Source organism: Cornus florida, unplaced genomic scaffold (assembly GCF_030987335.1).
Source record: "Cornus florida cultivar Cherokee Brave unplaced genomic scaffold, ASM3098733v1 CherokeeBrave_3.0.0_Hap2_Chr11, whole genome shotgun sequence".
NCBI lineage: Eukaryota > Viridiplantae > Streptophyta > Magnoliopsida > Cornales > Cornaceae > Cornus > Cornus florida.
The window spans coordinates 62,865,260-62,888,268 of NW_026775581.1; the positions used below are offsets into that span (position 1 = coordinate 62,865,260).

At 36.0% G+C, this 23,009-nt stretch overlaps 1 protein-coding gene across 1 annotated transcript; it reads right to left on the bottom strand.

Moving 5' to 3' along the window:
* Positions 1-675: 675 nt before the first annotated feature.
* LOC132286255 (uncharacterized) lies at positions 676-17,645 on the bottom strand. The gene is made up of 12 exons (XM_059788537.1): positions 17,340-17,645; positions 17,100-17,228; positions 16,338-16,532; positions 15,332-15,379; positions 15,129-15,257; positions 13,662-13,786; positions 10,511-10,621; positions 9,832-9,940; positions 9,469-9,587; positions 8,944-9,097; positions 1,357-1,501; positions 676-1,034 (listed from the first exon to the last, which is right to left on the bottom strand). The coding sequence occupies exons 1-12, from the start codon at positions 17,451-17,453 to the stop codon at positions 970-972; spliced, it is 1,443 nt and encodes a 480-aa protein (XP_059644520.1). The 5' UTR covers positions 17,454-17,645; the 3' UTR covers positions 676-969.
* Positions 17,646-23,009: the final 5,364 nt, after the last annotated feature.

The window sequence follows — 23,009 nt, forward strand, 5'->3', positions numbered from 1 at the left end:
TCTAATATAGCCTATATATTCAACCCATTTTTATACATATAAATAAAAAGTTATTTATTATTTTTTTTCACCAGGCAAAGCAGTGAAGCGCCAAATTTTATTAAACAGAATAAAAAACAAGGCCCAAGAGCCCAAAACACAAAATTTTTTTTTTTTTTTTTTTTGGAACAGTAAAACAAATTGTATATATATGTATAGAATTTACAGGAGGCCCAAACTAGCCTAACTACAGGCTAGAAAAAGGAGAACATAACAAGCAGAAAAGCCCAGCAAAGAAAACAAGAAGCCCGCAGGCCTAGCCATCACATAGCCCAATAGCCCAAACAGCTATAGAATTTGAAATTCGGACCAACATAATACAAAAACAATGTAGAGAGAGGGATTTACCGGAGAGAGTTGGGGAGTGGTGGTTGACGGTCGAGAGCAGCCATTGGGTTTTCAATGGAGGTTGGTTCGCATGGTAATTTGCTAGAGAGAGTGGAATTCATTTTTTTTTCCTTTTTTTGAGATGGGTTTTATGAAGTTATGATATCCATACAGTATATAATTGTTATACATTTTGAAAAATCCCTAACATTTAATTTATGAGCAAACAAGGACCTAAAGACTGAAAAGACTCAAATATCCCTCTATAACTAAATAAAAAAAAAAGAGAGTAAAATAAATAATTAAATGTAGAATGATTAAAGTATCCCTCTATAACTTAATAAAAAGGGTAAAATAAATAATTAAATGTGAAATGACTAATGTGTCCCTCTTTTTTCTGCTTCTTATATGTAAGTGCATTATTTAAAAAATAAATAAAATAAAATTCCACATGAAGGAATCAAATAACTGAGTAGTTACTATGAAGGATAACATTTTATACCTAACAAATATTGAAGGACTGATCAGTTTTATATTGAACCAACAATCTGGAATGCAAAGAGCCATAGGTGGATTTATGGCCAACCCTTCTTCATAAGCCAATCACTCTCCCCGAAATATTCTTTGGTAGAAACTGCTTCTACCTACTTTAGTCTTGGGATCCTTACCTGAAACAAAATTCTCATAGATTATGCATATTTTCATGCACATATTCATCATTCAGCAGAATCAGCACGGTATCATTGTGAAACAAGGATAATGCTTATGCAAAATGAGAACTGGAAGCGTGAATCATGTCGTTTCTCGAGTCATGACAATGCACTCCTAGATGGACTCGCGCGCGCACACACGGAGCACATGTTACATGCAGATTGCTATACTCATTTCAATAAAATATGGAGCATGGATAGATTAGCGCAGAGTGAAAAGAAGAATAGACTGCACAATTTCATTTGGCCACTTAAAACAATAGGAGCTTAGAAGAGTCACCTGTTAGTCTGCCGGCATGATACAAAGCTTCTTCTGCAAAAGGTCTCCACTGCTCTGCACATGAGTAGTTGACTCCAAGACCAACACTAAGTCCTCTCAACAGATGCACCGTGCGAAGTATACAAAACAGTTCCTCTGGAAAAGCCTATCATCCAACGAAAAGAGAAATTTTTAGATAACACCAAGGAATACAGTGACATGAATTTATGTTTAAATCTTTTACCTTCCCTTAACTGTAACTAGAAAGCACTCACACTTCAAATCTTTTTACCAAAGAACAAATAGATTATTGGTTATTAGCATATGAAATGAGAAGAATTCGATACACAACTGTGTGTATTGCTACATCAAATGTTTATTAACATATGAATGAAGAAGAATTCAAGACACAACTGTGTTCATTGCTACATCAAATGTTTATATATTCTACAATATTGAATGTGATATTAGGTAAAGGTTATAGTGATCAAACTTAAACCTTTCCTTTTTCATTCATCTGCTTTCTGTTTTTGTGCATGGCACAAAAAACATGTCATCGTTTAAAATGCAGGCAAATAATAAAGAGGAAAAAAAAGGCTCATCCTCAAAAATGAAAACAACAAGGAATTGATGCTACATCATTTTAACAAATCCTAAGCATAGACATGTTTAAATATAAAACTAAGATGTGAGTATTTCAAATGTAGCAAAAGCAATGTAGGCTCCTTTCAAATGCTATGAGAAACTAGTTGAATGGTTTATATTTCATGTGGCATTAGAAATAGGTAGAACGCTAATTCCCTTCCCATGCGGCATTCTATTGACCACATAGAAATTAAAAACACCAAGAATTACAAAAGATGCAATAGACAAGAAGATACATAGAATGCCTCACGCATGTGAGGAGATATCAAAGTATTATTTATACACAGTACACTTGTTAAATTTTACATCTTGAGTGCATGAATCAAGGAACTATACAAGGTAGACTTCCATATTGCATACATGATTGCATGAATTAAGGTCCTATATACAAATTATTCGAATGGATGAAACTAGAGTCAAATCTGGATACCAGAGTCATTCATGATCCGGATACCTTTGAGGATTGATTTGGTGTGTGAGGATCTACCATCATTACTCCTTTATATGCCCCCTCAAACTTAACTGTCCAGTTTGGACATTAAGTTTGTCACGCAGAAGTTCAAATGGGTCAAACTTAACTGTACATGTAAAGGAGTAATGATGGGGTAGATCCTCACACACCAAATCAATCCTCAAAGGTGTCCAGATCATGAATGGCTCCGGAATCCAGATTTGACTCTAGTTTTACCCATGTGAATAATATGTTTACATAAGTCCTTAATTCATGCAATCATGTACACAATATGGAAGTGAACCTTTATAGTTCCTTGATTCATGCACTTAACATGGAGAATCAAATCTTCTTCAAGTAGTGGTTTAGAAGCTGCTGCTAGATTATCAGCAATGGTTTTTGCCTTCAAGAAGTATTCTGAAATGGAGTCATTACCCTTCTTGAGAACTTGGAGTTGGTAACATAGTTGAATAATACGATTTTTGGAATGGAAAGCAAATGGATGCTCCAAGTGCATCCCTATTTCATGGGATGACTCTCACCCAACAACATGCATGAGAACACTTTCAGTTAGAGAAGAGATAATCCAACTCACAATGAGTTGATCTTTTCGCTGCCACGCCACTAAGCCAGGATTAATCTGGATTTCTTTGGTTTCTTCGTTTTGAACAAATTCTGACTGACACTTGGAAGTTCCATTAATAAATCAGATCAGATCGTAGTCATTCAAGAGGGGCAAAAATTGTGCACGCCACAAAAGATAGTTTGTGTTTTTTAACTTGACATTGAGAACATGTTGGACGTTGGGAGTAGGAAGGAGAAAAGAAAGTGAGGCAGTGTCACTGGCAACATTCTTGTTGCTGGAATTCTGAGCCATGGTGAACAAGGGAATTGGCTCTGATACCATACAAAAGATACAATAGACAAGAACATACTTTGAATACCTCACATGTGAGGAGATATGAGAGTATTATTTATATACAGTACACTGGTTACATTTCCATATTATGTTCATGAATCAAGGAACAATAAAAGTGTTGAAAAAGAGATATTTGGTTTTAATAAGACCATATTTTAGGGGATATGATAGGCGTGTAAATATAGATAGTCAATGACCAGATTTTAGGGGATATTTTAGTGTATAACCTATAGCTTCTATTAGTGCACAGCCTGTAGCTTCTGTTAGTATACAGCCTGTAATTACAGCCTGTAGTTTGCTGTCACAGCTTGTAGTCAGCTTGTAGTTTCCTTTTTTTAGCCCCTTGTATGTCCTATTTAACTAAAGCATTGTAAACCATTCAAAGGAAGGCAATATACAGATTTTCTTTCAATCTTGAAATCGCCTATTTGGTATCAGAGCATCTTACCGATTCTTCTGAAAAAAAAACCCCTAGCTGTTCCTTTTTTTTTCTCTTCCAAACAACTCTAATCACCATGTCTGATGACATACCTGAGTCCAAGACCAAGACCTTTGAGTCCCAAGTCCAAAACTCTCAGACACACTCGGTCCAGATTACCACAATTCGGCTAAATGGTGAAAACTTCCTTCGCTGGTCCCAGTCCGTGCGGATGTATATCCGAGGCAGAGGCAAAATCAGCTACCTAACAGGAGAAAAGAAGGAACCAAAACCTGAAGATCCATCCTACTCGACCTGGGATGCAGAGAATTCGATGGTGATGACCTGGTTGGTGAATTCTATGGAGGAGGACATCAGTTCTAATTATATGTGTTACCACACAGCAAAAGAACTTTGGGACAATGTCAACCAAATGTATTCAGACCTAGGAAATCAGTCTCAAGTCTATGAACTAACGCTGAAACTCGGAGAGATCCGTCAAGGAGATAACAGTGTTACAAAATATTTCAACTCTCTGAAACGTTTGTGGCAGGACCTTGATTTGTTCAGCGATTATGAGTGGAAATCGCCTGAAGATTGCAACCATTACAAAAAGAAGGTGGAAGACAACCGCATCTTCAAGTTTCTCATTGGACTCAATGTCGAGTTTGATGAAGTGAGAGGCAGAATAATTGGACGACAACCCTTGCCTTTAATCGGTGAAGTCTTCTCCGAGGTTCGAAGAGAGGAAAGTCGCAGGCTGGTCATGCTTGGAAAAAAGTTATCAAATGGTGCTGTTGAGACCTCTGCCTTGGTCGCATCTGAAGCGAATATTGGCAGGAAACATAATGAAAAGCCCCGTCTTTGGTGTGACCACTGCAACAAGCCTCACCATACCCGTGAAACCTGCTGGAAAATTCATGGTAAACCAGCGAATTGGAAGAGTAAGCAGGAAGGCAGATTCAACCAGGAAGGCAGATTCAACCGAGCCCCATCAGCTCATGAAGCCGAGGCACTTCCCTTCAGCAAAGAACAGATGGATCATCTTCTAAAATTGCTGAAATTCAATTCCTCATCTGGTACTCCTAATGTTTCTCTTGCTCAAACAGGTAACAACCCGAAGGCCTTATCTTGTCGTTCAAATTCCAGTGTTACCCCATGGATCATTGATTCAGGGGCTTCTGACCATATGACAAGTTGTTCTCATTTATTTCAAACTTATTCACCCTGTTCTGGCTCTGAAAAAAAAATCAGAATAGCTGATGGTTCTTATTCTCCTATTGCAGGCAAAGGTTTAGTGAAACTTTCAAAAATTATTGATCTTAAGTCTGTCCTTCATGTCCCTAAGCTTGCTTGTAACCTTTTATCAGTTAGTAAATTGTCCAAAGACTCTAATTGTCGTGTTATCTTTTTTGAATCCTATTGTGAATTTCAGGACCAGAGCTTGGGGAAGACGATTGGCAGTGCTAAGATGATAGATGGTCTCTACTATTTTGAAGATGATATTTCAAGTAATAAAAAGGCTCAAGGTTTGAGTAGTTTTCGTTCTATCCCTGTTAGAGAACAAATAATGCTATGGCATTTTAGACTAGGGCATCCTAGTTTCCCTTATCTTAAAAAATTATTTCCTTCTTTGTTTAAAGGATTGGATTGTTCATCTTTTTATTGTGAGAATTGTTTTTTATCAAAGAGTCATCGTACTACGTATTCTCCTAAACCTTACCAAACATCAAAACCATTTTATTTAATCCATAGCGATGTTTGGGGCCCTTCTAGGATCACAACTCTTTCTGGAAAAAAATGGTTTGTGACTTTTATTGATGATCATACACGTTTGTGTTGGGTGTATTTAATGAATGAAAAATCTGAAGTTGAAAAATTATTCAAGGATTTTTATATGATGATTGAAAATCAATTTCAAACAAAAATTGGCATTCTTCATACTGATAATGGCACCGAATACTTTAATGAAGTTTTAGGAAGTTTTTTAACAGAAAAAGGAATTTTTCACCAATCCACTTGTGTTGACACACCCCAACAAAACGGAATTGCTGAAAGAAAGAATAAACATTTACTTGAAGTTTCTCGTGCCATCATGTTTTCAATGAATGTTCCTAAGTATTTGTGGGGTGAAGCCGTTTTAACAGCAACATATTTGATTAACAGGATGCCTACTCGTGTTCTTAACTATTTTACACCCCTTGAAAGCCTTAAAAAATCTTTTCCTGAAACTCGGATTTATTCGAACCTGCCTTTGAAAGTATTTGGGTGCACTGTCTTTGTCCATTTACCTAGTAGACTTCGATCTAAATTGGATCCTCGGGCTGAAAAATGTGTATTTGTTGGGTATGCCCCGAATAAAAAGGGGTACAAATGCTTCAATCCGACAACAAAAAAAATGTTTATCAGTATGGATGTTTTTTTTCTAGAAAATCATCCTTATTTTCAGAAAACTTTTCTTCAGGGGGAGAAAGAGAGTGAAGAAAATTTTTGGGAGATTTCTACTAATATTCCCTTACCTAAAACTATTGTCTCACACTCTACTCCAAACACTGATCTTTTTAAACAAGAAAATGATGTTCTAGAATCAGGAAACCCGGGGCCTCCTAGTCCTAATCTGCCGAGCCTTACTGTATCTCCAACAGGGGGAGAAATCCTACCAACGGTTCCAAAAAAACCGAATCCTGAGCTTCTGGTTTATAACAGAAAAAAGACTCATCAAAAGAGTAGAGAGCCTACTATTGTACCTGAGCAAGGCCAATCAGAGGTCCCGAGCAATGACTCCCTGAACACTCAAGGTACTCTAAATCCTAACTTGTCTACAGTTGTCCCTACTATTTCTAATCGTACAGAGACACCTAGCCAAGTTCCTGTAGACCTTGATATCCCTATAGCTGTTAGAAAAGGAATCCGAACCTGTACCCAGCATCCCATTGCCAAATACTTGTCTTATGATAAACTTTCCCATAAACATAGGGCCTTTACTTCAAATATTTCTCACTTGTTTGTTCCAAGAAACATTCAAGAAGCACTAGATGATCCGAATTGGAAATCAGCAGTGTTAGAGGAGATGAATGCTCTTAAAAGGAGTGGAACGTGGGAAATAGTTGACTTACCCAAAGGAAAGAAAACTGTTGGGTGTAAATGGGTTTTCACTATTAAGTGTAAAGCTGATGGTAGTGTGGAAAGGTACAAGGCAAGACTTGTGGCGAAAGGTTTTACGCAAACGTACGGCATTGATTACCAAGAGACGTTTGCTCCTGTAGCAAAAATAAATTCTATCCGAGTCTTATTGTCGTTGGCAGTCAATTCTAATTGGCCATTACATCAATTGGACATAAAAAATGCCTTTTTAAATGGAGACTTGGAAGAAGAAGTGTTTATGAGCTTGCCACCTGGGTTCGAAGGAAAACACAGTCAGAGCAAAGTCTGTAAACTCAAAAAATCCCTGTACGGTTTGAAACAGTCTCCAAGAGCGTGGTTTGAACGTTTTGGAAAGGCTGTGAAGAGTCATGGGTATCATCAGAGTCAGGCAGACCATACCATGTTCTACAAACACGGTGAGGAAGGGAAAATTGCCATTTTAATTGTGTATGTGGATGATATAATTTTGACAGGTGATGACATTGAAGAGTTGACCAGACTGAAGAAGAAACTTGCTAAAGATTTTGAAGTCAAAGATCTGGGAGCATTAAAATACTTCCTTGGAATGGAATTTGCCAAGTCAAGAGAAGGAATTTTCGTGAATCAACGAAAATATGTACTTGATTTGCTTAATGAGACAGGACTACTCGGGTGTAAAGCTGCTGACACTCCAATTGAAGTCAACCTGAAGTTAGAAGCTGCCGAACCCGAGAATATGGTTGATCGTGAAAGATATCAGAGATTGGTGGGAAGACTAATTTACTTATCTCACACACGCCCAGATATAGCATTTGCAGTCAGTATGGTGAGTCAGTTCATGCACTCTCCTGGACAGGAACACTTTGAAGCAGTGTACAGGATTCTGAGGTACTTAAAGGGCTCACCAGGTAAAGGACTTATGTTCAAGAAACAAGGTCATTTACAAGTGGAGGTGTACACAGATGCTGATTGGGCAGGCAGTATAGTTGATAGACGATCTACCTCAGGATATTGCACCTTCGTTGGAGGAAACTTAGTCACGTGGCGAAGCAAGAAACAAAATGTAGTAGCGAGGAGTAGTGCAGAAGCCGAGTTCAGAGCACTCGCCCATGGGATTTGCGAAGCTATATGGTTAAAAAGACTCCTTGAAGATTTGAAGGTTATTGTTTCTCCTCCAATGAGAGTCTACTGTGACAACAAAGCTGCCATTTCAATTGCTCATAATCCAGTCCTCCACGACAGAACCAAACATGTGGAAGTTGACAAACACTTTATCAAGGAAAAGCTTGACTGTGGTATGATTTGCATTCCTTATGTCTCTACTACTGAACAAGCTGCAGACATCCTTACCAAAGGACTACACAAGAAACAGTTTGAAGTTTTAAGAAGCAAGCTAGCTATGGAAGACATCTACAAGCCAGCTTGAGGGGGAGTGTTGAAAAAGAGATATTTGGTTTTAATAAGACCATATTTTAGGGGATATGATAGGCGTGTAAATATAGATAGTCAATGACCAGATTTTAGGGGATATTTTAGTGTATAACCTATAGCTTCTATTAGTGCACAGCCTGTAGCTTCTGTTAGTATACAGCCTGTAATTACAGCCTGTAGTTTGCTGTCACAGCTTGTAGTCAGCTTGTAGTTTCCTTTTTTTAGCCCCTTGTATGTCCTATTTAACTAAAGCATTGTAAACCATTCAAAGGAAGGCAATATACAGATTTTCTTTCAATCTTGAAATCGCCTATTAAAAGGTACACTTCCATATTGAGTACATGATTGCATGAATTAAGGACCTATACATATTATTCACATGGGTAAAACTAGAGTCAAATCTGGATTCTAGAATCATTCATGAGATGGACACCTTTGAGGATTGATTTGGTGTGCGAGGATCTACAATCATTACTCCTTTACAAGAATGACTACAGTTACTAAAAGATAATTATATAAGCAACAGCATATCCCATATATTTCTGGTGTAATTTCAAACTACAACCAAGTGGCAAATATCGAATGGCTCATGATTAATGAACTAAGGAATCTAATGCATACCTGAACGGCAATCTTTTTAATTGAAGAGTCTTCTGCGAAAGGTTGCAACATTGTTACACCAGGTGGTAGCTTTGTATCAAACATTGTTTGTGCCAACTTAAGTAACTCCTTTTGTTCATCCTCACATTTGCTCAAGGTATCTATGCCAAGCTCCCTAAATAATTGATAAAATTATGTATTATGATGTACATACCAGTCAAACCCAATAAGACTTTCCCAAGAGTTCAAGAAATGAATATCAAACCAAAATGAGAAGAAGGTCCATTGCAATCAAGTGAATAGCTAGAATGTATGTGTGTGTGTGTGTGTGTGTGTGTTCATGTGTAGCATTTAGGACCAACAAGTGGCCTCCATTCTCATCTTATTTCATTCTTTTTGTTTTTTCCCCCCAACTCTCCTTAGCATACAGTGTCTTTAGTAGCTCACCAAAACAAATCTTCCAGCCTTGATGTTGTTTTCCCATTCTCATAAAAAATATCATATTTGTTAGAACGAAAGCAAGGAATCCTGGGTTAGTTGCAGTACCTGTAGCTCTCCGATGCCCTTATGGGATCATTATCAGCAATAGCAAGAACCAGTTTAGCATATCCAAGCCTCAAATCATCTGGTAGATCCTTCACTTGCCCATAGTCAAGCAAGGCAACCTGAGTAGGAAAAAAAAAGATTCCCGTTAAGTTTATAAGTTGCACATTAGAGATGCCGATAAATGATAGCGGAATATAAAGGCAAATAATTTTAATCTATTTTTCGTGCTAAATCATTTGGCTCTTAAGGTAAATTCATAAACAAAAGAGTATTGCTAATTGAGAGGATTAACAAAAACAGGATGAAACATTATGAAGAATGCAGCTAGATTTTAAGGTAGTAAATTTCCAGCCACCAACTTGCCTCTGAACCTTTACAGATTAAAATATTTCCAGGATGAGGATCCGCATGGAAGAAACCACTCTTCAGTATCATTTGTCCATATGCAAGCGTCAAGCTTCTAAGAATGTTCCTGAAATTAAATAGTAATAAGAGTTGTGTGTTTTTCACTACCCATTTAGTGCATTGTAAAAGAACAGCCAAAGAAGAAGGAAAGAACCAAGCAACACTTCCGATATCATAATACTTGTGAAATCTAACCAGAGAAAAGCTAATTAAGAGGAAAAGGAAGCTCTCTATATAAGATGCACATCTTCAGAGCGGAAAATTTAGTGCGCATTTCAAAATACATTCAATGAAAAACTATTCCTATTGTTACTATAGTTTAGCAAGTTTGGTTAGCAATCATGGATTTATTGAATGTGTGCCATTACAAAGTAGATCACTTCATCTCAGTCAAAAGCACCCAAATAAAGATTGAGAATCCCCAAAAATAATTTGGCATGCTATAGTGGTCAAGAATAGTCAGATACAAACATCTCTCATAAAGATTGGGGACAAATTAGAGGGTTACAAGGTAGTCTGGAAGGAAAAGTAGACAGATAGAGAGAGAAGTATTAAGCAACTAATGGGTATTCATGTAATAAGCAAGAATAGGGGGAAAAAAAGGACTTCATACTCTCTGGCTAATCTAGGAGCTTACTGCTTTGCCACTGCTGCAACCTTACCACTGGGATTTATGCCTCTTCTCGCTATTTCATCCCCAAGCTTCAGGATTGGGATTCCATCAATATATTCCATTATTAAGACTCTCCTAACAAAACAATGAAACAAATAATGAAGTCACAGAAAAGCAATAAGGCAGTGAAGGCAGAATTTTTATAAGGAGAATGCCTAACAAGCTTTAAAACAAAAAACAAAAACAAAAAACAAAAAAAAAACATTGAACCTAATTCATTAAATTCAATTACAAAAAAATAAATAGATAGATTACTAGAAATAAAATATTGAAGTTAACTAATCAAAATCAACCTCATTGCAGAATAATATGCAAACAGCAAAGCTGTGATGATATCAAGGGTGAGAATCATGAAAGAGAACAGTAGAAAGAAAAGGTGCAGTGGCTTGAGGTAAATTTATACTGTATGTCACATACAATTACAAACAAGACTTTAGATACACAGATGAGATCTCAGAAGCAATATATAACATGGGAAAAATGTAAAAGTGAGTGTTTCAAAGGTGAAGTTGTGCGGTGATACAGTTGGACTCCTAAGGTCTACAAAAAATAATGTAACAGCACATTCCACCACATGGTATGATATTGTCGGCTTTGGATCCGAGCCCGCATGGTTTTGTTCTTGGGTTTTACCCCAAAGGGCCTAATACCATTTGGAGATGGCACCACCTACATATATAGAACTTCCCTTTCGACACCTAGGCAATGTGGGATTGTGCCTATGTAGCTCGCCCAATGTGGTAACCACATGATATGATATTATCCGCTTTAGGCCACAAGCCCGCACAGTTTTGCTCTTGGGTTTTACCCCAAAAGGCCTCGTACCAATTGGAATGTAAAAATCCTACATATATATCACTTCCCCCTTCCACACCCAGGCAATGTGGGATTGTGCACCTGTAGCTTGCCCAGTGTAGCTTGCTAGTACCTCGCACCCGCCCACAAGGTCGCCACAATCACCCCCCCTTAGGGGCCCAACATCCTCTTTGGCCACACTTTCAGCTAGGTCAGGCTCTGATACCATTTGTAACGACCCACTGCACCACATGATATGATACTATCCGTTTTTAGGCCCTAAGCCCGCACGGCTTTGCTCTTGGATTTTACCCCGAAAGGCCTCATACCATTTGGAAATGGTACCACCCACATATATAGCACTTCATTTTTTCACACCCAAGCAGTATGGGATTGTGCACCTGTAGCTCACCCAATGTGGTAGTCTGTCAATGTCTCGCACAGGCCCACGCACTCCTGCCCCATAGGTCGCCACAAATAATCTCTTTCACACTCATTCTTTCAGTAACTGAGTAATTCAATTCACAAATTCATGAAAACAATTTCAATCTATCACTCTGTAGTGCTTTATTCTACTTTGGCCCAGCAGAATGACTGTGTGGCCACACCCTCATTGTGACAACGAACACCATTTTAAAATTATTGGACTTAGCAGCCAATACTTCATCCTGTCAACCATCATCTTTTCAGATAAACATGAAATTCAAATCTCATCGTACTAATGATATTCCTACTATTTCAGTGATCTTATATTAATTTTGGAACCTTATACTACTACAGTTTTGACCTGGCAAGTGGCAACTAATCCTGTTAAAAAAAATTTGTTCTAAAGAAATCATGGAAATTCACATCTTCTTACCAGCTATATTTTCACTTAATCAGATTTCCACTATTAGAATTGGCACTCTTATGCTACTATGCACACATTCTCACTGTTCTATCATGTCGACGAAAAATATGGTAGTTGAGAAATTTAGTGATCATGATGTGCCTTTGAATATATGTATGTGTATTTGTGCACGTGGGTGCGTTCCATTGTTTGTGTTGGTGTCTCTGTCATTCATTTTACAGCATATGTCAATTTCAATAAGTAGCAAAGAAAAATTCCAAAGTAGAGTTTCTAAAGTACTCTGTCATTTTAAAAACTCTTACATGCTAGGAATAATAAAAGAACTCTTACCTTAGACACTTACCAGCATAACAAAGAAATGAAAGATTTTTAAGCCTCTACTCGGTGGTGGACAACCCTATTTTAATTTACATGAAGCAAAGCCTCCAATTTGGCATTAGAGGTGTGCCTCAGTGTGCCTACTCAGAGGAGTGACAGAGCTAAGCCTTTAGGGCTTCATTTGAAAGCATCCTCCTTGAACCTCACCAATAAACGTAAAACTCAGTCACCTTTTAAACTTTGGTAAAGAAATGCAACCATTTGCTAATTTAATATCTAGAACACCTTTCCGTCACACTAATGTAATGCTGCTGATATATGGTATTATATCCGAAAAAAACTTATTTCTCTACCAAAAGAAGACAGCTTCTTCATTTTTGTTGTTTAGAAAATCAAATGAACATTTGACCATATATAACTTATGAAGTGTAACCTTCAAACTCTATATTCTTTAGCATTAATTCAACCATTCAACTCATAGAAAGTTGATGAACAGACCATCATCCTAAAAATCAAAATGATACATAATCAAACTTCTCCAAAGGCTACAATCACAAACAAAGACTGCTGCTAATATTGTTTTTAAATCTCTCTTCGCCATAATCAAATAAAGGATTCAACAAAATTGTCATCTAATTGACATCAAGTTTTCTTTTCACAAGGGAAATTGAAACACTCGTTGCAAAACTTATGGTATCAGCAAAGCTGAACCAAGATAAAACAAGACCTACCAATTTCCATATTAACTCAGGCACTAAACTGACATGTTCTGACAAAATTACAGGTATATTATATAGTTTAACATCTTCAAAACATCTAAGAATTGTATATCATGCAGGTAGCAAGTTTTGGAAGAAAAATCTGGCCAGCAGGAATTGGCATAAAAGAAAAGGTTCAATAGAATCTATATACTGGTGAATTCACCTGATCAAATCAAGTCAAGAAGTAAACCACCAAATGATGAGAGAGAGAGAGAGAGTCAGTCAAAAGATATATTTACGCATTCTATTTTTATCATTTAATAATCACTGACCATGCTTAATTTCACAAGTAACAGAAATATTCAATTAATCAAGATAACTTGAAGAATGTTTGTCCAAGTTAAGTTTGCACGTCCAAGCTGCATGAAAAATGTGCTGCAGCATAACATACCTAGTGGCAATATCCCGGATCACCCTTGGCACCAAAACAGGAGTCTTCTTGTTGTTTTTGTACAAAAAACTTCGAATTCTTTCCATAGCATCAGCTTCCCTCACAAAATCAAATTCATATCCGATCTTGAATGGCAGAAATGAAAATCAGATTATCATCAGAAATACAATCTCGTGAAGATTCATGTAGAAAAATAATCTATATTTACTCAACTGAGAGGAATTGATTCAATATTATAAAATTTACCAACATAAGGATCCAGGCATGGATTCATTTACATGTCTGAAACTTGAGTCCAACATATAAGGTCAAAGAAACAAATTAAATAATAAATGCAAATAAATGGAGACCCCTAATCGAATTATGTCACTACCACTTAGTGAGCAAAATACAATATCTGAGGTCTTGTAGGCTTAGCAATTTAAAAGAACTTTTCCTGCTCTAGGAAGGAAAATGTTTTTTGTTTTCTGCTCTTGGAAGAAGGAAAATTACTTTTAAAATGAAAACCAGAATGCTTTTGTGAAGGCACCATCCGAGAAATAATAATTTTTCCGTGTAACAAAGACTACCTGAGATTCATTGAATATTTAATGCATCATGATCGACTCTAAGCATCAATTATCACTTAGAAAAACAAAGTGTATGACTACCAAGACATATATATTATTGTGATATGAGAACTGTAGTCTCGTCACATCCACTCCTATTATTCTATCAAGGCTTAAATCGCTCCTATGATATTCTCCCAACAACATGTATGAATCAAAATTCTATTTTTGTAATTTGAATTTATCATACTATAGTCAAAAACATGAATGAATCACATCCACTCCTATTATTCTATCAAGCTCACAAGAAGATTTTTTTTAATATCAAAAGTTGCCTGCTGCCATACTGGTTGTAAGGATCATTTAATTGATCAAGAGTATTCATACTGATCCACAAAGAAAACATATTATATTGTGCTCAATCAACTGATCAAACATTTGAGATAGCCAAAACAAGTATCAAACAGATAAATTTTAAAGTTCAGCGTTCATCATGGATGAGAACAAAGTTAAATTGGTATCTAAATAATGGTCCAATGCCACTAATAAAGTAACTTTACAAGATGAATTTGAGGGCTTAATTAGGTTAAGCATCCTCCACTCCACTCATTGAAAGTTAACCAATTACTTGGCCCAACCTTCAAAAGATAAAAGAAAATGCAATATATATCCTCAATCACTTTTTCCTTTTCTTTTTAATTTTTCCCTTTTCTTTTGGGGGGGAGGGGTTGTTCTTAGGTTAAGTTAAACTGCAAAAACTTGTCTACAGCAAACAAAAACCGCAAAACATTTTTTTTTTTTTTTTTTGATAAGTAAAAACAACAAAAACTTACCAACGGCAAACAAAATCTGTTGTTACGAAACAACTAAAGTAAGAAAGTATTTATCAGCAAGGAATGCTACACAAAGTAATCTGCACCTGTTTCTCCATCTCTTTAGTTACAGAGTAAAGATCAAATTTGATATCAGTCTTTTGCATGTATAATGCAAAAGCTTGCAAGTTATGGATATCTGTCATCATCAAATTCTGAACTCCAGGATGTTGCACCTATATATAACACCCAATATTTAGAACCTCACAAACATAATGCTGTGGTTGCAAAATTATGTTTACGTCCTTACCTTGACAACAACATCACTCTTATCACCCTTCAGCCTTGCTCGATGTACCTAAATTGAGCATGAAACACAGTTAAGATGTAACTCTTCACAAGCATTATTATACATATCCATTGTTACTTGCTATGGAAATGGCATCTTTATAAAAAAAATAAAAAATAAAAATTAATCAAAATATCAATTGGATCCAACATGCCAAAAAATGCTCTATATTTTAAAAATTCAGGATGGGGTTTTTATTTGTCATGTGAAATTTGGGTCAGACTTTGCATTATATCAACCTGTTCTTGAATGGATCATGTCCCGAATGACCTCGGACCAAATAGGCCAGCCTGCTGAGCATTTCGTTTCATAAACAGATATGAATGTTATTGTATGATTGAACAGCTAAAAGAAAACTGAATGATGGAATTTTCTGTAAGAGAGATTTTACGAAAGATTTCTCGTGGTTTATATGTTTGGAGCCCTGTGTGATGAAATGTTGGGCATGACTCAAGTTTGCATCAAACTGTATAGTTTCTCAGCCCAACTGTAAATAGTTAATGTTCTAAAGAAGGTGAGGAGTGCTTTTTGGTATTAGACTGAAGAGAGTCTCTTTCCTGTATTTTTACTTTCAATAGATAACACCTTATCTCAAAAAGGATCCTTAAGCTACATAGCATTGTGTTGGCAGAAACTTAACTTTTTGTCACTGTCCTCCTACTCACTTTCATGGTAATTTATCACCGTTAGTTATCAATGTTTAACATTTATTCACAGAAACCAAATGTTTCATGGATGCCGGTCAAGTTAAAAAATAGCACATTCTTGAAAGTTTTTGATAGAGCTACTGGCTCAATTATGAACATTTCCCCCAACAGATGATGCTTTGATAGAAATTTAGCAGGCATAACTGGAACTCATATTAAAGGAAGAGCGCAAAATTCATAAAAATGCTCTAAACCCTGCTATGAAAATAAGTCATTATAACAAAGTTCTTAAATTAGAGACCTCATGCAGATATTGTTACCTGTGCAATTGAAGCAGAACCAAGAGGTTCTGTATCAAATCTGTCAAAGAATTCATCTACACTTCGACCCAACTCCTTCTCCAGCACAAGTCGGACGACTTCAAAGGGGGTTGATGGGGCTTGATCACACAGCGTAACAAGCCTTCTCACCCATGCAGCAGGGGCCAAGTCAGGCTTCCCAACAACTTGGGCAACCTAATCCATACCACACCACACTAAACAAATTAGTCTCCACCACAAAAACAGCCTAATATCCAAAACAAATTTTTAAAAAACAGCCCAATATCCACAAAAAAAAAACCCCAATCGTAAAATAAACTGAATTTTAGCCATTAACTAATCAGTAAAGCAAAATTTCAAGAAAGAAAGCAAAAGGTCCAAACCCAATATTGGCATTCACCATTCAGAATCCAGAAAAAAGTTTCAATTTTTATTTTTATTCTTTGATAAATGAATCCAGAAATGAAGTTCAAATGCACAAACACAAAAACCCAATTAAGATAAAAAGGGAAGTCACTACTTACCTTAAGAAAATAAAAAAAATAAAAAAAACCATTATTTTTAATCCAGAAATGAAGTTCAAGTGCACAAAAACAAAAACCCAATTGAGATGAAAAGGGAAGTCACCAAATACCATTAAAAAAAAAAAAAAAAAAAAAGAACACACATTATTTTAATTCTTTGATAAATAAATCCAGAAATGAAGTTCAAGTGCACAAAAACAAAAACCCAATTGAGATGAAAAGGGAAGTCACCAAATACCTTAAGAAAAAACCCACCAAGGTCAGAGCACATATTATATATCTTCTCAGCCGCAACTTCATGCTGTCTTTCCCACATTGCCTCCTGCTTCTGCACATCCTTTACGAAACTCACTCGAAGTTGAAACACCTAATAGAATACAAGTCCCCAAACAATAATGTCAGACCACTGAATTTGTGTTCATAGACATGCATATACATATACATATAGAGAGAGAGAGAGAATTAAAGGGAGAGAGACCTTGTAACCGGTGTAGATATCAGCTGCTCGAACCCAGAACTGGAAGGAGCGTTGCCAAGGTTTGAAGTGGGTGGACAGCTTCTCTTGAAATTCTTTGAAATCAAGAGAAGGCATGGTGTTTCGTGGTGGTCTATTATTGATTGCAGTTGTTGCAATTAAAGTGGGGTGGTCTATTGTTTCTGTTCTACGAAATCTTCTATACTTGGTTTAGAATTCTTGCGAAAAAGGGTGTTTTGTGGCTGAGAATCATATAAGACATTGAAATATGGTACGGGGGAAAGAGCTTGTGACCAAACTTTACCCAGAGGAAGAAGGGGCCATGAAAAAAAAAAAGTGAAAGAGCCAATTATGTGTTTGGGACAAGAAAGTGAAAAAATAAAATAAAAGAGAGAACAAATAATAAAACAAAAGAAGGGATGATAAGGAATTTCTTTTTCTTCTATTTTTTTCCTGTCAATGAGTTTTCTCGTGTGTGGGTTGAGAAGTGAAATTGGAGTGACAAAAAAAAAAAAAAGAAAAATTAAGGGGATTAGAAAAAAAAAAAAAAAAAAAAAAAAAAAAAAAAAAAAAAAGAGAAAAAAATTAAGGGAATAGAAATGAGAAAATAGAATAATTTTTTATTTTATATTTGTTGTTTGATAGGAGAAAATAGGTAATAAAAAAAATGGAAAAAAAAAAAGTAAAAATAATAATAAGGATTAAAGAATAAGGAAGAAAAAACTTATGATAAAAGTTGAGAATTCTCTCATTTTCTTTATTCCTGTCGTTCCAAACACGGTGTGATTGAACATCTACTTTAATTTAGAGTTGAGTATGTTTCTCCATTTTTTCCTTTAAAAACACTTTTTTCATATATTTTAAAGATTGATTACTTTTTTTTTCTCTTTTAAATACCCTCTTTTTATAGTTTTAAAAAGATTGATTACTGTTTTTAATGAAATTTTCTTTGAAATTGGCACTTTGGAATTGGAAAAACAAGTGGTAGTTTTAAAATTGGCTGAGCAAACAATTCCTTGAGGAGTAGAAGAGTGTTTGTGAATATCAACTAGGATTTAAATAATAAATAAATAATATTTGCACTCCACTTTTTTTCAATTATATTGCATTCTTATACTGCTTTTGATATGTAGAAATGGAATGAAATACAAATGGGAATGAAATGGAATGGTTATTCACATTTTATTCTTTGGTTGCAAATATCATACTTATAGAAATGGAATGATAATAATAATTGTAGTGTTTGGTTGGATCAATTTAAAATTTAAAATAGAATGAATTTCAAATTGAATTCTCCAAAATACCCCTTGACAAATAAATTAAATTAATAAAATAACATTCTTCTATAATTTTTTTAAAAGAAATGATAGCGATGGTAAAAGGCTGTGGCGATGGTGGTGGTGGAAGGTTGTGGCGGGTGGTGCTGGTAGTAGAAGGCAGCAGTGGTGTGGTGGTGGTAGAAGGCGACATTGGTGGTAGGCAGTGGAAGTTGGTGGCGGTAGTGGTGGTGGCAGCGGTGACGGTGTGGTGGTGGTGGAAAACGGTGATAGTGGTAAAGGTGACGATGGTAGTGGTGGTGGAAGTTGGTGGCAGTGACAAGGGAGGTGGCGATGGTGGAAAGCGGCGACAATGATACAGGTGATGATGGTGGTGGAAGGCAGTAGAGGTGACGGTGGTGATGGAAGACAGTAGAGGTGACGGTGGTGGTGGAAGCCGATGGCGGTGGCCAGTGGCATAGCTAGAAATTTTCTTCAGTGGGGGCAATTTTTAACAGCAATTATATATATATATATTATTCGAACTAAAATAATATATGTAAAAATTAAACAGCACTAAATATTTCAGAAGATTTTTCATATTCTGAAAGCACGCAATTGAGTTTTCAAAATGTTCATGGCATAATAATAGTAAATTTAGATGATAAAAAAATATATATCAGATTACCTATCTCTGCATTGCAGTATTTGTTTGGATTTTGTGAATTTTTGAAATATATGGAAGACTCGCCGAAAGAGAAATGTTGAAGATTGAAAATGCGATGTAAATTAACAACACATTTATTTGTGGTAAAGTCAAAAGTGTGATTTTTGGGAAAAGTGAGAAAGAATATAATATTTTGAGAAAGTGAAAAAAAAAATATCATATTTTTTGGAAAGATTATATATATTTTTTTATAATAGTGTGAATGGTCATTTGGTTTTATATATATAGTATATATATGTGCAATGTCAACTTTTAGTGGGGATAATTATAGAAATATAAAAAAATTTCCATATAAAATTAAAAATTTAGTGTGGGCAGCTGCCCCCCACTTGTCCCTATGTGGCTATGCCACTAGCAGTGGCAGTGATGGTGGTGGTGATGAAGGTGGTGGTAGTGGCGGCAGTGGAGGCTGCATCGGTATGGTGGTGGTAGAAGGTAACAATAGTGGTGGTGGCGAAAAGTGATGGTGACGAGGATGATAGTGTGGTGGTAATAATGACGGTGGTGGAAGGTAATTAAGGTGGCGGTGGTTGAAGGTAGTGGTGGTGGAAGGCGATGGTTGTGGTGAAGTCAATGGTGGTAGTGGTGGCGACCGTGCAAGGCAGCGGGGCGGTATGGTGGTTGAAGGTGGTAACAATGGTGGCGATGGTAGTGATAGTGGTAGAAAGCAATGGAGGCGGCAGCGGTGGTTGTAATGGAAGATAGTGGCAATGGTGGTGGTGGTGGTGGTGGTGTTTTGAACTTTGAACATGAGGGTTTTTCGGAAACTTGATTTTTTTTTATAAAAATTACTTGGGAATAGAATAATTATTCCATAGGTTTAGTTGTGGAATGAATTCTCATTCTAATAGAATGGTCATTCACACTTTAAATTACATACCAAACAAATGAATGAATGAAATGGACATTTCATTCCATTCCAGCACATCAAACATAGCATTAAAAGAAAAAATACTTCTATTCCTAATTTTATAAATAAATAAATATTTTTCTCAAATACCACAATTACTATTTCATCCATAGAAAAATATATTTCTCTCTCCCCAATTTAACGATTTGGGTGTATCTCTCAATTCTTTCTCTACTTTTTATTAATTATCTTATCTCACTTTAGGGTTTAATATTGATCTTTGTATGTAACAATGAAAGATTAGTATAGGAAGCACGTAAGAAACTATCAAAATTTCATAGGCCAATCAACACTATCGATGTTAAAAGTGATGGTAATTTTTTCTTTTTGTATTGTGTGTTTTGAGTTTAATTTAATTTTTTTGCTTCATATGATTTTAAAGAATTAATTTATAATATATTTAAATCTTGAAGTTTTTCTTATTGACGAGAAAAACTCTAATTATTTTAACAATAAAATTTCAAAAACATGAATTTTACGGAAAAAAAAAAACGAAGAAGAGGCAAATGAGTATTATATACAACCATGTTTGTTTTTTTGACGTAATATTTAAGCTTTTTGACCCATGCTTCATGTACGTCACATCATATCAGCTATATGAAATTGAAATTGAAATTGATGGCCCATCACATCATAAAAATACATGATTTTGAAGGATATTAATGTGTAATGTGTATGTATAAAATTGAAATGGTACCAAATGGGGCCCTTTTGGGCTACCAGTACAGTGTTTGAGTCGGGCCAAAAATGAATGATTTTTTTTCGACACCAAAGAGCCTCCTCGGTCTTTTTCAAGAGTTTAATGGTTTGATAAATCATGCAATAATCGTCTTCATTTCTTCAGCTCTTTTATACTCAAAAATTTGTTCCAATTTTTACTTTTTTTTAACCAAACCAAACATAATTTTCACAAATGTGCCCAATCACATCGTAGATGTCACACTTTACGTTATCGTTGAATTTAAATTAATTATGTTATCGTTTAACTGAGAATTAAAGTCTGGCAGTCACTAAAGGATGACATCAACCGGTGTGATTGGGTTTTTGTCAGTGACAGTGAAAAACGGAATACTGCTGCATTTGTGACTTGGTGTTCATGTTGGTTATGGTCCAAAATTTAGTGTTTTTCATTTCCAGCCAGAAAGAAAAATAAAATATACTATTGAATTGCACCAAAGAGAAGGGAGGGAATCGAGCTCGGGTTTGGACAAATTGTGCGTGAATAAAAGTGTGAGTGTATTTCTTATCATATTTAAAAAATAATAATAATAAAAAAATTTGCAACAATGCAAATTATCTCCATAGATAAAAGCAAACAAACGTCATTATCAAATAAGAACACTACGCTCCGTGGCCTTGGATGGGTTGGTAAGGATTGGAGCTGCAACGCCCGATGCCAGTGATCGATCATTGCCGCCTCCCTTATCACCCTCGCCTAACTTGATACTGTAGTTGTGGGGGCCGGCTGCTGTATTCCTAGTTTGGTGCCATGGGATGGTCCGAAGGAGTTCTGGGTTATCAAAAAATAATAATAATAAAATAAAATAAAAAAAAAAACAAAAAAAAAACAAGAGCACTACTCTGGCATCCCCAAGCTGTGTCACCACATAGTCAGTCGGTGGGGTCCAATTACACTGTAAGAACGTGACACAAATGGACTTGGTCTGAAGCATGATGTTACTTCTTGAAATGGTCAAGTGGGTTGCGTAGTGGATGAAACATAAGTGACTTGGAAACATCCACAAAAAGGGTTTTACACGCTCATTGTGTGTGTGATCTTGCTTATGCATATGGTTCACAAAGACTTGCACAATGAGAGTTGAAAGCAACTTGTCGAACTAGACACAGTCACAGCCAGCAGCATTCAGTACACTCCACTATCTGGATCCAAAAAAAAAATACCTGTCTGGAAAATTTTTCAATATAATGCTATGTTTGGTGCTTCCAAACACAACATTTTCCTTTCCCTCGAAATTTCTTAAAACATTCAACAAGCATGAAACAATTCCCTTGGCAATTTCTCGAGATGTTTACCTTCCAAATGAAAACCAAATCCGCGAAATAGGAAGCAATTCTTTGCCGCTTCCCAGAGAACTTAGTTACATGCAAGACAGGCACATCAGTGTAACTCTCCCCTGTTTAAGCAAAACTTAAAGCAGCAGACAAATTATGAAGTTTATTATGTCTAAGTCGGCTCATCAGTATAACTATCCACAGTTTAAGCAAAACATAAAGAAGCAGACAAATTATGAAGTTTATTAATGTCTAAGTCGGTTAAGATGAAGTTTTTAGTAATTCTTCATCCAATCATTTTCCAGAATCAAGAACGCATTTCTTCAGCCACGAGGAAAGTTCGCATAAGAAGTACATAAATACGCAAAGTATCACCATCACAAACACTTGGCAAGGGAGTTTTTCCTTGGATGCTAGACTGCACAAAGCATCTTTTGACAGTATCATTATCCTTCAACCAATAAATTTAAAGGGAAACATGCATGCACTTCTACCATCATACTGCCATCACCATCATCCTAAATTAAAAATGACACGCACGTAAAGCCCACTTAGAATTAAACTAGTTAGCTTAAGTTTGCAAAAAGTTCAAGGTGTGTTCACTCATTATTGAGTCATCACTTGTTTGGGTGCAGTCCTAAGAACATCTTATAGTCTGTTGACCTCAGCCAACATCCATAGCATGCCATATTAAAAGCACACAAAATAACCATACCATGCCCATCCTTGATTAGACTAGTAAGAAAAGCAGAGAACTCATCAACTCC

Excerpts from the sequence above, each read along its gene's own strand:
- LOC132286255 (XM_059788537.1), bottom strand. The coding sequence starts at position 17,453 with ATGCCTTCTCTTGATTTCAAAGAATTTCAAGAGAAGCTGTCCACCCAC. Across the intron at positions 10,622-13,661 it reads ATCCGGGATATTGCCACTAG|GAGAGTCTTAATAATGGAAT; the intron begins GTATGTTATGCT and ends TTGTTTTGTTAG. Across the intron at positions 1,035-1,356 it reads TCATGCCGGCAGACTAACAG|GTAAGGATCCCAAGACTAAA; the intron begins GTGACTCTTCTA and ends ATTTTGTTTCAG.